Source organism: Corvus hawaiiensis, chromosome 15 (assembly GCF_020740725.1).
Source record: "Corvus hawaiiensis isolate bCorHaw1 chromosome 15, bCorHaw1.pri.cur, whole genome shotgun sequence".
NCBI classification, from domain to species: domain Eukaryota; kingdom Metazoa; phylum Chordata; class Aves; order Passeriformes; family Corvidae; genus Corvus; species Corvus hawaiiensis.
The window spans coordinates 11,202,945-11,219,127 of NC_063227.1; the positions used below are offsets into that span (position 1 = coordinate 11,202,945).

At 41.3% G+C, this 16,183-nt stretch overlaps 1 protein-coding gene across 5 annotated transcripts in view; it reads right to left on the minus strand.

Annotated features, from left to right (window-relative positions):
* Positions 1–381: 381 nt before the first annotated feature.
* Positions 382–16,183, minus strand: part of P4HA2 (prolyl 4-hydroxylase subunit alpha 2) — a 28,124-nt gene continuing 12,322 nt past the window's right edge. Inside the window, exons 7-17 of one of the 5 annotated variants that reach the window (XM_048319921.1) lie at positions 15,560–15,799; positions 13,641–13,852; positions 12,745–12,921; positions 9,149–9,219; positions 8,814–8,913; positions 7,807–7,860; positions 5,379–5,438; positions 5,245–5,310; positions 3,067–3,135; positions 2,563–2,659; positions 382–886 (exon numbers count right to left, since the gene is read on the minus strand). In XM_048319921.1, the coding sequence (XP_048175878.1) occupies positions 816–886; positions 2,563–2,659; positions 3,067–3,135; positions 5,245–5,310; positions 5,379–5,438; positions 7,807–7,860; positions 8,814–8,913; positions 9,149–9,219; positions 12,745–12,921; positions 13,641–13,852; positions 15,560–15,799 (1,217 nt within the window). In that variant the 3' untranslated portion in view covers positions 382–815. The remainder of the gene's footprint in view (positions 887–2,562; positions 2,660–3,066; positions 3,136–5,244; positions 5,311–5,378; positions 5,439–7,806; positions 7,861–8,813; positions 8,914–9,148; positions 9,220–12,744; positions 12,922–13,640; positions 13,853–15,559; positions 15,800–16,183) is intronic. The other 4 variants (XM_048319917.1, XM_048319918.1, XM_048319919.1 and 1 more) reach the window with 4 other exon arrangements.

The window sequence follows — 16,183 nt, forward strand, 5'->3', positions numbered from 1 at the left end:
TTCTTGAAAGGCTTCAGATTTTTTTAACTGCTTGTGTCAAAAAAAGCACCCCACAAAAGGAGAGTTAACACCACAGGACAAGGCTTCTCATAAGTGTGAAACACTGAGACCACAGCTGCCACTGGCACAAAATGTGCAGCCTCTCTGCTCCCAGGACACATTATAGTTTCAATACACAAATTACATCCTTCCAGTTTCAGGAGAAGGTGCAACAGTTCTGTCTTGTGTACTGGAGTTTTAGACAAAACACTATGCAAAACCATGATGTATTTTCTACAGGAAAAGGGCAACAAGGCAACAAGCCCTCAGAGGAAAAAGTAAAGGCCCACTGTTCCCTAAAACCAAACACTGATGCACCAATCAAGGACTTCAAATAGATAATCACTTTATGGAAAGAACATTTATTTTTGCTTTAAAACTTGTGATCCATAGAAATACAATAAAATCAACATGTACACAAAACTTTTTAAAAAAACCAACTTTGGTTCAAAGAAATATTTAACATTTAAATCTTCTGAGGTACAAAAGGCACAAGACCAAGCACCCAAACAAACAGAATTGCTCACAGCACTGTTTGCACCACCACTAGAGAGGAAGACTTTAGGGAGGAAGGCAGGAGAAATATGGAAATAACTGCAACCAAAACACAAGGATGTGTACAATGCTTTCTTTCATGGGTGTTACATATTTTATTGTTCTTTTGTTGTAAAGTGCCAGGACTCTTGGAGAAAAAGATGGATCATTTCTTAGAAATGAACTGGAACAAACAACAGTAGAAAAGGAGACACAAACAAAGGTCTGTAGCAGGCTGGAGTTCAGTCAACCTCAGTTCTCCCACAAGGTCTTAAGAATTCATTTCCTCTTTCGTGAAACCATTTGTTTGAAACTGTGGAAACAGGGAACTGGAATTAGTTATCACCATGTACCCAGTGTGGGTATCATCACAACCTGGATGGATACTTTACATAAAATCTCTCAGTTTGGGGATCCATGTTTATACTTCTCTACTCACCCAAGGGAAAATACACAGAAAGATGCAAAAGCCTGGGAAAGAAAGCATCTTCTGCAATGCACAGTTCTGGAGGCAACACTAACAGAGCAGTGTATTTTGGGGCTGGTATCACTGACAGTCAACATGCTCTGGCACTCCAGGGGAATAACTTGGAGGCTGGGGGAATATAGGTACGGGAATAGGTAACATGAAGCTTGAGAAGGTTTCAGCAGGAAGCAGAAATTCCTAGTGCCCAGAGACTCCCATTTACCTTGCAAGGAGCTCTCATCCTTTTGCAGCTTTAACTGTGCACAGATCTTTGTAGGAACAGACCCGATTCTACCCAAGTGATAATTCAAGTCATTCTGATGCTGATACGTGTTGGGGTTTTAGTTTAGTTTTAGTTTTTTTCCTATTAAAGGAATTTTCTCCCATAGGCATGTTGCTAGGGGACAAATAGCTGTACTTAAGAAAGACAAAAAGGGGGGTGGGGCAGGCCTGGCTACTCCTTTGTCTACACCCGGATGTGGGGTCAGTTCGCTCTGAGCGTCTGGAGAGAAGATCTGCAGAGAAAGGAGCTGCGGTTTCCTCATCTTGGCCGGTTTTTTTTTTCTTCTTCTGCTGGAAGTAACACCGGGATCCCAAAGCCGCTTTCCCTGCCCTGCTGGAGGCCAGGCTGTGGCCGCCCTGCCCTGCTGCTGCTTCGAGCTTTCGCTGCGTTGTAGCCATGCACTCCTTGCCTGTGTGGGCCTCCGTGGGGTTCTCCCATCTGGATACATCTCGTCTGCCACCCGGGATTTGTGTTTGTGCCTGCCGCTCCAGCCTGCCGTTCCTGAGAGTCCGGGATCGGCTGCCCAGGGGTTTGTGAAGCCTTTGTTCCATCCCTTCCCGGGATCCCGGGGCACCGGTGCCGCGTGCTCCCCGAGCTCGCTCCGGAGCGCCCCCTGCAGCCGCGGGGGAACCATCGCACCTGCCCTACTCACCGGGAGCCGCCAGCGCCCCTGCCGGCTGCGAGCGGAACTGCACCCAAGGGGAAAGGGCCTGACAGCCGAGAAGGCTGGCACTGGGTTTGTGATTGTTTGCTGTTACTGCCATAGTTATTGTTGTTTTGTTTGACTGGTTATATACACACACACATATATATATATATATATATAAAAAAGAGCTGTTATTCCTATTTCCCACATCTTTGCCTAAAGGCCCTTGATTTCATAATATAATAACTCAGAGGGAAAAGGGGTTATATCTGCCACTTCAAGGGGGGCTTCTGCCTTCCTTAGCAGACACCTGTCTTTCAAAACCGAGACAATACGTTACACAAACCCAGTGATAGTCTTACACTTTGTGCTGCCATTGATACAAAAACTCACTAGAAAAGCTATAGCTGAACAATGCAGCTGCTTAACACTTCATGAGATCAATAGCAGGAAATTTCATTATAGCCAAATGACTCCAGTAGTTGAAATGGCAACACCCAGGTTACTAAATGCTTTTATAAGAGGTCAGTATATCCCCAGCTTTACATACATGAACCTTCCTTCAGGTTTTGTTCCTAAAAAAGTATTACTTACCCCATTTACACCCTACTAGTACTGGACAAGCTGCATGTCTTGTTCTATAATCCCCCTCACCACTTCTGAAGAGATTGTACCAAAACACTGCTGTTCCCTGAAAAGCGAGATCAGGTCTGGATTAGTCAGAACCTAGTCAATATAAGCAGGTTACAGTAAGGGGAGGGGGATGCCTACAGATTCAGCTGCAGGCAGCTGGAAGCACTTTAACAGGTCATCATAGACAGCACATGAAAAAAACCCTTAGTCCTGTTCTAACTCAGTCATGTTCAGAGTACAGAGGAAGTCTACTGAACACAAGTTTACTTTGTTAAAAACAGCTGTACAGAGAAACTGTTCACTTCATACATACCAACAAATGGAGATGCCCTCAAGTCTGCAAGATCACTATAACTGCAATGAAGTGCACTTGTCACATCAGCTGACTTTTACACGGACTGTGCAGAGGGAGAGACAGTAACTGGAGAGAGAAGGAATAAACCCAAACACATAAACAGACTTTACCTTCTTGGGCCATATTGCTGCCCCAAAATCTGGGAAAACTGTCGCTCCTCCAGCTTCTACATCGCTCATCTGAGAAAACAAAGTCCACAAATTGTCCATTTACAAGGCTTTTTATACAGTCCCACAAGCTAAAGTGTCCCAAGGCCTGAAATTTCGACTTGCACCTCTACAAGCAGCACTGATGAGGAGGGTGCACTTCAACCAGCACGAAGTGCAGAAGAAGCAGTACCTGCTGTAGAACAATTTTATTTCAACTGAAGGCTTTTGTCCAGATTATGTATGTCTAGATATATATTGCCTGGATTATATATCATCTACTTCAAATAGCCACTAGAAGTTGAGTACCTATAAGGTTAATAAGCTAATGCTCTAGAACAAGAGAGAGGACTTCAGAGTAAGCTGGTTTCAAGAATTTCATTCCACTTTATGATCCAGTTAGGAAAACAAGCGTCTCTTAAACCACATTTCCTCAAACTGAAACCATGCCTTTGGAACTAATTTTCATAATTTAGTTTATGCGTCTTGGTCAACCACTTCAAAAACTACACAAACTATTAGAAAGCTTCTTTCGGCACTGTTTCTATGCTGCTCACCAGCAGTCTTATGCAATTTCAAGTGCTTTAGGCAGTTCAAGCTTCAACAGCTACAGCTATGTGACTCTAAAAAACCCCATGTATCTTTATGCTTTGCCCTTCCACACTGGAATGAATTTAACCCTATTAAATTCATCAGTAATTTACAATGGATTTATTGTAAATTCTAGACTTGACTCAAAACCCACCAAAGTTCCTGGAGCACTCCCATTAAAAATATAACATCTTTCCACTGAATTCAGTAAGCCTTGGGTCAGATTCTAATGAAAAGAAACAAATTAGCCAGATCCAGCTCCCACCAAATATAAAAACTACTATTAATACACTCCCCAAGTCCCCAGAATCCCTATTATGACTTGGATTTCTGTTTAAAGCAGATATAATTACCACTCTGGTGTCCTCCTCCTTGGTACCTACAATAAAAGGGCTTAAGATGCCAAAGGTGCACGGGTTTTTGCCCCTTCCAACTAGAAAGCATGTGCATGCAGCCTTGCAAGCTAATATCTATGTCTTAGCCATACAACCAACTGTTTTTAGTAAGGGTGTTGGTACATGTATGTTTTATGTGTTCTACATGGGACAAACAAGGGCAAATTGCCTTTGACCATGTACAACTGGCAGAGATTGTGTGTATTGCTCCTTCTAAATCAAGGCTTGTCCAAAATTCTGAGAAGCAAACAACATAAAGTTTAACTCAATTTAAAATTAAAATCTCTTTGCAGCAGAATATTTCACAGCTACCCATCTTACTCCAATTCTTGTTTTGAAGATTATTTCCCTCCCCGCCATATCAAGTTGAAAGTGCTTCTGGTTCTGTTTTGAGCTGCATTTCACTCTCAAAATACGATGTCAGCCATCAAATTTAAAATTCTGTGACAAAATATTTAAATTATATCACTCAAATCTTAAACACAGAAGATGAGGTGATCCTAAAGATACAATGAGTATAGGTTCACAGATAAAACAGCATCAGAAGACTACTGTGAAAACAAGGCCATTATTCCCAGTGGCAGCAATGTTTAGGATTCCAGTGTACATGGTCTGTGGGCTGTATAATGCATGCAACTAATGAATCTTTCAAATCTGCACTTGTAACCCAGTTACACCAAGTTTATCAGCTGTGCCTCCCTCCGTTTGTTGAAGCAGCAGCTGTGCTGAGCAACTCTGGCTTTGCCACACAGCTGAGGAAGAGGCTGACAGACCACAACATCCACAGCTGTCAAACAGTGGTGGAAAAATATGACTGTCTCACATTAAGTGGCTGATAGTCAAGTTCTCCAACAGCATACCATATGAGTACCCCAAGTATTTCCCTTTGAGAAACATGCCAAATTCTCCTCTTCCCCCATGGAATCCAATTAAGTAAAAGATTCCATAGTAGAGTGGCCAAAAGGAGAAGATGGGTACTACATTCAAATTTTCTGCTCTGAGGTTACATACCACCAGAATTCTATCAATTCAGATGGGACAGCACCTGATGCTGAAAGAATAATGAAATCCCTACTGCTAGATGCCAGGAAATCTCTACAAATAACCAACTGCACAAGCTGTAAATAAGATGCTGCTAAAGGATCATCATACTTACATAGTTTAAAAAAGTGGCCACACGATTTCCAGTCCCTAACCGCTTGAAAGCATCTGGCTCATCTTTCTATAAAATTAAATGAGAATAACTGCAAATTTCAAGCTCCCAGACAGTAGACACAGAGAGGTACTTACATAGTTAAGAAACGTCGCTAGCCTATTTCCTTCCGATTTGAGTGTGCTGTCAAAGGGTCGCTGCAACAGACAACAACTTTAACCTGGGTTCCAAACAGGCTATCACTAGAGCTACGTACGTGCAGCTCAGCAGAGATCCTCAAGCCCAATTTAAGAGATGGAATAGAAGGGGGACAACTGATACAGGGCAACATTAAAGCCATCACAAGCTGCAGCCAGGGTGCACAGCTGCATGCACAGAGCACTTGGATGCGATGAGAAGTTGCACTGAAACATTCTGAAGGAAGAAGAGAAGCAATGCTTTCAGGGCCTGTGCCACAGATGTTATCCAAGTAAGGTCAACAACAGGCCATTATTCTGGGCACTGATCCAAAGTCAACAACTGAGGTGAATACAAAAAACTAATCTTTAGTGGGCTTTAGATAACACAGATTCTTGTAAATGTAGCAACTCAAAGAAATACTGTCATAAGAAGAGCAAATGCATGTTTTGACAGCAGACAAAACTATAGAGTAGTTTCAGGTGGTTGCCTGTCTAGGACTAAAGACCACATCAAAAAGATCAAATTGTCTTTACTCTGTAATAAACAATGAGTTTCATTTGTTGAAGCTGAGATCACACTGGTGCCATGTAGGAGCAGAAAGAACATCTAAAATATCAGTGTCCTTCTTGCCTTCAGTAAAATGAAATCAGAAATTTATTTACATTGCTAATAGTCAGGAAGTCATTCCAGTCAGGAGACATCAAGGTGCATTTTTTCACACAAAAGCAATAATGTTCAAAATTTAAAGAAAACAATAAATCAGTACTGAAAAAGACAAACAGCAAGGAAAACCACAGCCACCATGTCTAAGATGATGTAGTTCAGTCTGCTTGAAGCATATTTTAATAAACAAGTGGTCTTTCCTGAAATGGGTTCATAAAAAACCCAAGACTTGCACATGCAAATCCAATCCAAAAAAGCCAACATAAGACCACTGAGATACAGGGAATTCCCTGGTTACTGCCACTGCTGTGAAACCCACGTCCAACCATGAATTTCTGAACTTCAATAGCAAAAATCTAACTTGAACAACCAATAAAATCTCCAGGTTATAATAGGCAGCTACTGAAATGCCTCTATTTAAGAACTGCAAGGGAACAAAAAGCTCCAAGGCTGATCAGAAACTGGGGAGACACAGCAGCATCTCTATTTCAACACAAACTCTATGATGCACAGAGAGCCTGCAGGACCAGACCAAAACTCTGGCAACTGCTGCAACTGCCTTGCCTCAGCTGAAAACTGCAGCCAAGGTTAAGTTCCACTTGGAGCTCTGCTCCAGCTCCTAATCCAAAAGTAAAGTCCACACTGATGGACGTTTGATGCCTGAGGTCCTTGAGTTCAATGGCTTTGAAGAGAATTCAAGAGCATTTGCTCAACTCAGGAAACCAAGCAGACTTAAGAGGAAAATTCTCACAACAGGACAAAGTTAATAACAAGCTTCCACAGTGTTGAAACTTGGATTTTTTTTTTATTTTTTAAACAGTGCTAAGTTGGGTGGCTTCAATTCTGCACTCAATTATTGGGTTGTGTGCTCTGCTGCAGCAATCACTCCTACCAGGTAAAACCACTGGGACAATCTGAATTATGCCAGATTCCACTGAAATACCATAGAAATCAAGGCATCAGATGGATTTTATATTTGAAGTTACCAGTCACCATAGTTCTTCAGTATGATTAGCACATCCATGAATTTGTTTAGGGTCATTATTAAGAATCTGCTCTTTTCTCCCCACTCACAGCAAACCACAGCTGTTCTTTGCCACGCAGAGCCCTCTAGTGCCTCATGAAGACCCAGCACCACCACCCGCACATCCACCTGCTGCTGGAGCACTGCCCTCAACACCATCCCAGGGAACCCTTTTCAGACCCCAGCGCTGCAGTCACTCTCAGGGGTCTGCCAGAAGGGCTGTACAACCCATCAGGATTTCCATAACATTTACTCTTCTGGAGGGAGGTGGAAGGATATCTCCTCCTCAGTCAGCTCCTGCAAAATGCTTTAGAGCACACAGCAAAGCAGGGTTTGGACAACATTACTGAAATCGGAAGCCTAATGGAACAAAGCCCTCATAACCCAGGGCTTGCAGACCTCAGTTTACAAATAAAACAATGGAAAGAGCACAGTCAAGTGCTGCATGACTCTTTTAATGAGTCTGTACTGTGCAAGGAATCAAGGTCCCCAAGGTAAGCAGGGAGATTTGTTCATTATTCTCTTGAACTTTCAGCATCAGAGAAGGCAGTGCAAAGGCTTTTCAGAATTCATAATCCATCCATGCAACAGGCCTACATATTAAATGCTCTAACAGAAAACAGTTTCAAAAGTTCTCCCAGACCAAACTGTTCCATCCTCCCCACTCTACTAAGAAATAATTGCAAGTGTGATCTTACCCTAGAAAAATCAAAGTGTGGCTCGTACTGCCCTCCCATTCCATAGTTGGCAACCTACAGCATGGAAGAAGGAAGCACATAAATATCTACTGAACTGCAAGTGACTGCTGCAGAATAGCACTTGCTCTCAGAAATCCAAAGCGTGCTCTGAGAAACAGCACTTTGTGGCAAGATTATTATCTATAGTACACTTAATTTATTTTTAGATTGCCAGAACTGAGGTACTCAGATGAGAAACAGCTTGAGTGCTTTTTCCCTTTCGTAGTTCGAGGGTTTGTACTTATCACTACAACAGCCTGTTTAACATACAGCAGTAATAGTTTCACCACACTGTTGCTTCCTTCCTCTGAAGGGAAGGCAGATGAATGTGTGCAACTCCCTGTGGGTCCAGCCTAGGGGACAGGACTGGATTCTGTGCCACTCGTGAATGATCTGTTATATAGAAATGCCTCTCCAGAATCACAGAAAATTAACTTAGAAGCACCTCTTCACTTACTTTACAATCACATAACATGTTTTAGTTACTCTGAGGCTGTACTTAATGTGTCTCCCAGATCACTACACAATTACCTGGTTTCTATGGATAGCCTGTAATCAACAGTATTTCAATCAGGCTCTGGAACAGGAATTGAAGGAGCATGGAGGAAAAGAAACAGTGAATGGGCTAAGGTACAGCTATTCTGGCAGTGCTGTACTACTGGCACTCTTCTCCCCAACAGCCATCCAGAGACCAGAATTCATATGAGACTATAGCAGGACTACAAAAAAATATTTGGGTCTTAGAAAGGTTGAACTAGGACAAATTCAGCTTTTGCGGACTTGAAAAATAAGCAGCAGACATCTCCTTCAGAACAAACAGGTGAATCTCAGATTCCTGCACAAAGTTAATCTTCTATTTCTTCGATATCTCCACCCTCTCTACCTGGCACACACAGGGAAACCATCCATCTGCACCAGACCAACCTAACCAGCAGCTAATTCCACCAGGATGAACCCAGTGCACCAACCTGCAAGAGCTCAGCTGTTTTCACTGTTAACCCTGTGATCTGCTGCATTCGCTGATTCACCTTGGCCACAACAGGATCATCATCTTCTTCCAACCATGAGCTAAGGGAAGGACAGAAACACATCATTTTACAATACCAACCACCACACCGCATTTCCCAAGGCAGAAGGATTCTTCTGCCCTTTGTCAGATGGCTAAAAGAGCCATTTTCCATGCATTTGTTGGGGAAAGCTTTGGTGACATGCAAAGCAGTTCAAGTTTTCAGACACAATAGGTAGCAGATAACAGCTGTTAAGCACAAAAACCTTAAAGCTAAAACACTTCTTCTCTGCTTACCTCTTTGATACCCTGTAGCTAGCCACTGTAAGGACACCGGTTTTGGGATCACGTACTGTGGCTCGTGCCAGCTGTGCCAAAAAAAATCCCAAGGGGGAAGAAACACATCAGCTACAGGATAGAAGATTTCTTGCATCTTACCAAAATCAACACCTGATATGTCCAACTTCAATATCTCATTGGATGAAAGAGCTTCAACCTAGAATATAATCTGATTTCATGTTAAAACAACAACTGCAGAAACACAAGTACAATTCATCACCTGCATTTGATCCTGGAAAAAGAGTCTGATTGACCGCACAAGCCATGATATTGATTAAATCCGTAAGTTGCTTGGTGAACAGGTTTTGAAGGCACTTTTTTTAAACAGCTGGAGTCAATATTAGTGAGAGGGAACAACAACAAAAGTTAACAACACATGAAGTCCAAGTTCCTGGCAAAGAGAAAATCACTGGGTAGTCCATGAATCAGCCTGCTCCTCATGTAGACTGAAAACCCAACCTCATTCTCAGATGCAAAATAGCAAGTGAAAACTTTTACAGAATGAGTTACAAGTTATGGGGCAAGCAAATCCCCAGTGGCAGAAAACTCCTGAGGACAGCTCTCAACATTCCCATGCTCAAATTTTCCAGCTGAAAGATGGCTGGAACATCTAGTTCTGAGACAGTTTGAGATGTTATTACATGATGAAGGTAACTCTGCAAAAGCACAGCACACCTACACATTTTAAACAGTATCATCACATTTAGGCCATTTCACCAGATCTGTAGGAAAAAAAAAAATGGAACTTGGCAAAACTGATAAAGTTTGCTGTGGTGTCAGAGGGACAGATGACTGCTAACAGTACTTTGGTCACTTTGGTTTCATTCTTGCAGCTGAGAACAAGAATTGGGACACTCCTTTCTTTGACTATAAGCTCGGACCACATTTAAATTTAACTCCTGCCAACCGCACACGCTCTAAATCATACCTCTTTTCTTCCACTTAATTATATGTCATAGAAAGCCTTTTTACTTGCATTTCTTCAGAGCACAGTGTCATTATTTCCTTTGTTTTCCTCAAATAAGTCTCCAGCCAGCTTTACAATCCATGTCAGCTGTGTTGTCCCTATACAAGAGTTCTTGGCAGAGCTGTTGCTGTAATTCTGACTCACTATTATTTCGTTCCAGATTTCTCCTGTATAAATCATAACAGAAGAGCCAGGCTGACTGAATATTGTTCTTCACTGGTACAGTGAAGCATAGCTTTAGGGATATATATTTTGCTTCCCAAACTTTTCATTCTGCTGCCATTTTCAAGCTTGTATATGCTTGCTTGATTTCTGCACCTAGCATATGATCTAAATAAATCAGAACTCAAAAAAGCCTGACTGCCTTGATATTTTTCCCTATCTGCTCTGGTAGGCAGGTTTCTTCATTTAAGACACACAATCTACATCTCAGTTGGTATAAGCAACTGATAAACGTAAGGCTTCCTCTCTCAGGGTGGAGAAATCAGCCTTTTAAGAGGCATTCGCTTTGAAAAATCATCGTAACACCCTCCATTGGTCAGAAGCTTCACTGACTGTTTCAGAGTCTATCTAGTTTAGCACTGCTATTTCCTTCTGAAATTCTGCACTGCTGAAACTCTGCAGCATGAGCTTAGATATTCATGGCTCCCCACTTCATGCCATATTCTTGCCTGTTCAGACATTCCTGACTTGCACGTAACATTAAGAATTTTGGGAACATGGTTCTCATACTTTAATGGCAGACCTGCCTCAATGTTATCCACATCAATAGAGCTAAGAATCTTCTTGACCCACCCCAGCCAGTTCTGATGGGTTGCCTGAAAATCTGGATCTAACTTTTTGGAAGTGGAGTAACAGTGATTGCATTTTGCAAAACAAGCATAAAAAGCAACTCAATTGCAGCTAGTCCCAATCCCATACAGATGTTCTTTCTCTACAAAAAGTATTGGCAAGTGTAAACTGCAGAAAATGTTGAAGTACTTGGACTCAAAAGTAAAAATTTCTTGCAAATGCATTTTATAATAAAGAAAGTGCTCATCTTTCTGAGCCTAAAATAAAATAACACTTCACAGTTCTGTCTGAAAGCTTCCATGATTACTACCTAAAATTTCTTGGCTAAAATTAAGCTGTATTTATTAAGGACCATCTCATCACAGGATTTGCATTTTCCATTCTTTCAGTAATACTGCAGAATTTAAAGTTATTCCTGCAGCTGAGCTATACATAGGCTTAGAAAAAATAACTCATAAGAAAATGGCTGCTTTTTTAAATTGACAATTTTCATCTGAATCTTAAGGCTGTAATATTTATCTACTCTTCTAGGGACTGACTACATAGATTAAATGAAAAATTCCTCTAACATTAGTAATATACACAAAATTCAGAGACCAAGAACTAAGACTTTCCATAAAACTTTGAACAAAAAGGAAAAGCCAAAAAAACCAGCTGTCTTTAGACAGTGCTTTATTTGATAAAATAGATTAAGTGATATGCTCTATGTGAATGCTTCCATTTTATCTGAAGCTCTTGAAGTTTTCTACTATGATGTAATAGGAAAAGTTCTCCATTTATGGAGGTGAGAGTGCTCACTGAGACAGGAGTGTTCAGCCAACATTTCCATAGCTGGCTGGTAGTCACAGAAGTCCAGCTTCACAAACATCCCAAATTATTAAATGTTCTTGGGAAGCATCAGTTTCTCAGTCTGTTTCTAACTATTTATGCTTACATTCAGAAACACTTACAGAAGGGTAAGTCTTCACTGGAATTTTAGTACCATATTTCATAGCAGTAGCCTGAAGAGTGCTAAAATGAACCACTCTATAAGCAAAGATTTGTTCAGCTTTACATTCTGCTCAGACATCACAGAAAAACTAAGGTGGCATCTACTACTATCACACTGCCATACTACTTTTTGCCAGAAAGGTGACAGTTAGGCAGGAAATTCCACCTCCAGAAAACCAGATAATTACTAGCTCTGCATGAGGCAGCTGCTTTTTTTATTGTGTGCAGAGTCACCAGAACTCATACCTTGAGTAACAGGGAACACATGTGGTTTATAATAGGAGCAGTAGATTCCAGGATACACAAGCAAACAAAACAAAAAAAAAAACCAAAAAAACCAAAATTTAAAAAAAAAGAAAACCAACAAAACCAACCACCAAAACCCCGAACCTCTAGGTATTATTCTAGCACAACTTTTTTTTTCTTTCCACTTCTGTTGACATTTGGGCTTTTCAAATTTCATTTATGTTTGGCTCCAGTTCAAAAGGCAGACTTAAGGCATATTGCACACCTACTCCTATCATTTTAAGTCAGCCATTTACCTTTTCAAATATAGTCTCTAATTTCTTAAAAGCTTTCTAAGCCATTTACTGAGAACTTTGCATAATTAAGTGCAATAATGCATAAATACCTTTGGGAGCCTGGGCTTTATGGTCCTACATCACCAGGCAGTTTTGAAATCTTTAGGCTCACAGCTGCAGTGTATAATCTATAGTATGAAACCAGGCCTTTCAAATCCTTTGCCTAGTCCTTGCTAATAAAGATTGAAGCATGGAGTTAGTGAGATGGGAAAAGGGAAACTTACCCTTGGCTTAGCTAGATGTTTAATTTTCTCAATTTCTTCATCAGACATGACATCATAGTATCGCACAATATGAGGGCTGTCCCATTCATCTTCTTCCTTAAAGGGAGCTATGAGCAGATGAGGGTTTCTGTTTCCATCATGGTACCTACAAAACAGCCTTTTTTGTCTTCGAGGTGTCTGAAACAAAATGCCAAACAAAGCATTGTTTGCTCAAACACTTTTCTTGACCTTCGAACAGGCAAGACAAGATGAGCTTCATTCCACATACGTAAACAAGAGTGATTCTACAATTTACTGCAATTAAAACCAAGATACCCTGTTCCAAATTCCACTGAGCAGCATCTGAAACACTGACCTTTAGGGGAATTAAATCACAATAGGTTACAGATTAAGAAGTGCACAAGCAGTCAGCTGTGAAAAAAAGCCTGGTTCTTATAATTAAGACTATGCAGATGAAATAAACTGGTTCTTTTCCCTGGACTAAGAACTGAAGCCATGTTTGTTGAGAGGTACTGGAAATCACTTGATCAAAATAGTCACTCCAGAAGAACATGCCTAAGATGCAAAAGGGAAGGAATAACATGATTCCCTAAGTGTGGTAAAGCATAATCAGCTCTTGGGGAAAAAGCCTCCTTGTGTATCTCTACAGCTGACTTTGAAAAAGCTGAGTAGACAAACTGAGGAGAATCAATTTTCAACAACCTTTAAGAGGTACAGCTAAGAGCTGTTTGTGAGTAACAGCTGAAGATTGAGAAGCCAAGATATAAGGTACAAATCTTGGCCTGGACAGAACCAAATTCAAAAACAGCTTCACAGAAGGACAAACACACCATGTCCCACCAAGCTTGACCACCTCTATGCAAAGGCAGCATAGTCAGGAAATTCTTATCTCTTACCATTTTCACCCCTTCACCTCTGCAAAGGGCCTCATAGATATCACGCTCTGGCAAGTAGTCAAGAGGTCTCTCATAGGCTCCACTTTGCACCATGGCTTCTGTGGTTGTCACAGAGTTGTTTATTGACTTTTCTTTCTCCTTCTCCTTCCTCTCCTTCTCCAGCAGCTTCTCAAAGTAGCGCAGATTACTGCCTGCTCTCTCATGAGTGCTGTCTTCATTGGGAGAAAACCAGAGAGAAACAGTGATTTTTGCAAACTCAGGAACTGTTATCACAAACAAGTCCCTGTATCAAGACAGCAACAATTCCTCCCTTCCTAAAGCATTATCAGGCAAACAAAGGCATTGGCTTCAGTCTGCACTGAAAATCAACACTGGGAAGTTTCTGTCTTCACAAAGGAGAGGTGCACACAGGATACAAAAGAATCCTTTCTAGAAGAACCCATCACAAAGCTTGTATTCCAAGAAAAAGAATAGAAGCTTTTTTTCTTCACATTCCTTTTTCTCTCACCTTTTCTGACCAGTTCTACCCAAGATAAGCAGATCATAGAGCTCATGAGCAGAGACCAAGGTACCCTACTTGCTGCACCTGTCCTCTCCACCATGCTCATCACCCACACTGCACAAGCACACTTTAACCAAGGACTGTGATAGAATCCAGCCACAGTCTTCAGTCCCAAAGGTTCCTCTCAGGCTGGGAAGCTCTGAAGTGTGTGTTACTACTTTAAGCCCACCTACAGCATCCATCTGTAGCTCTAACAGGTTTATATGGGAGGGAGTCTGGATCACTAACATCTTTGGACATATTAGTGATTTATTAATGATGTTGGTATGAATCAATAAACATCATCAATAGACCTTTACCCCAGATAACTAAGAAGGAACAATTCCTTGTTCACCTGTGTTTCTGGATACTACCACCTAGAACAGATTCTTTTCCTTGTGGCCTTCCCAACTTCACTGTGTTTATCTCATGGAACCAACCCCAATGCTCACTGCAGTCACCACTCTTTAGAGCACAGGGCAATAGTGGCCAGATAGGGAAGTTGAGCCCAGAGCAGACGAAGCTGCTGCTTCCAGAGGGGACTACCAAGTGTGTTCCACTGTTTGCTGCTGATAAGGATTTACATTCTGCTATCAGTGCTAAGCCCCACTGCAGAGGGAGCTCGGTTCAATACGTACTCATATTCTTGTAGATTTTAATTTAAGAGTTCTAGTGTCTGTGGAAATTAGATTAATACATAGTTTTCAATAGGAAGGTTTCCTATTGAACCTATCCACTCTCAGGATGCTGCTAATATCTAAACTAAGAACCACAGCTCATTAAAAAAACATGAAATACCTAACACAGTAAATGTTAGCTCTAAATGAGGAGGACAGGAAGCAGGCAAAGATGGATAGGAAGCAATGCTTATTTGCTTACTCAAGGGAAAGCTAGAAACAGTTCAGAAATAAAAAGTTCCAAGAAAATTTGTTCTGAATATTCAGAAATAAATACTGTAAGATCTCAGGCAAAGTACTCTTCCAATATCCAAGAGTACCTGCACTAAGGAATATGTAAAGTTAGTAGGACTTCACAGAAGGTGCAGCACTGCCTAAGTCTGTGGTAGCCTTGATCTCCACTTGAGACAAGCAAGGCTTTTTACCACTGCCGAACACAGTACCTCAGTACACTGCAGCAAAGCACACAAGTAGTGAGTGCAGTCAGATACACTGGGGCCTTGGGTAACAACAGCATGGACCAGAAGACAGCTTGTTAGAGATACTTCATATATAAACAGACTTTTTTCCAGGACCCACATTTATTGTAAGTCATCTGTCAGGATATCCTTTCCAGTCAGCTCATGGAATGGACCATGACTGTTCTCAGTTCTGCTGCTGGTAACTCTCCCCAGCTAAAATAACATGGTCTTTGTTCTTACCGAGGGATATCAGCCGTCTGGTGAGCTCCATGGCTCTGTGCAAATCCCCAAACTGGAAAACAGCGTAGCTGAGATAATCTAGGATCTCTACTTTGCTGACTGTTGTATCCTCCGCCTCATCGTGCTGCTTTAAGGCCTGCTCCATCCAGAGCACAGTGTGATAATAGTCCCCATCATTGTAGGCTGTCTTCCCCATGCCAAAGCAGTCACCAACTGTCAGGGAGGATCGATATTTTGTTCCTAAAAACAAAAAGATAGCTTTCAGCAATCCACACAGAAGCACCTTTGTCTTAATACATTGAGAAGTATCTGTAAATACACACTTACTATCCAAAAATGTTTCTAAGAAACAATGCTTTGACAATACTTTAGGTTCAGTACTGAAGTGATCACCACCAGAATTAGAGTAAGCTCTATCTTAAACTTCTCTTTGTTTCCAAAGGAATTAATTAGAATAAAATTAACAGCAGTTACAGTGGTAAGATATTGTTTTTTCTGCTGTAGACAATGGAAGAGCAGACTAACATCTTAACAGATTTCAACCTAACCTACAGATTAACACTGTTAGATGATCAGAGAAGCCTGACTACATGCACAGCCAGCTTGTTTCTCTTTACTGGAAAT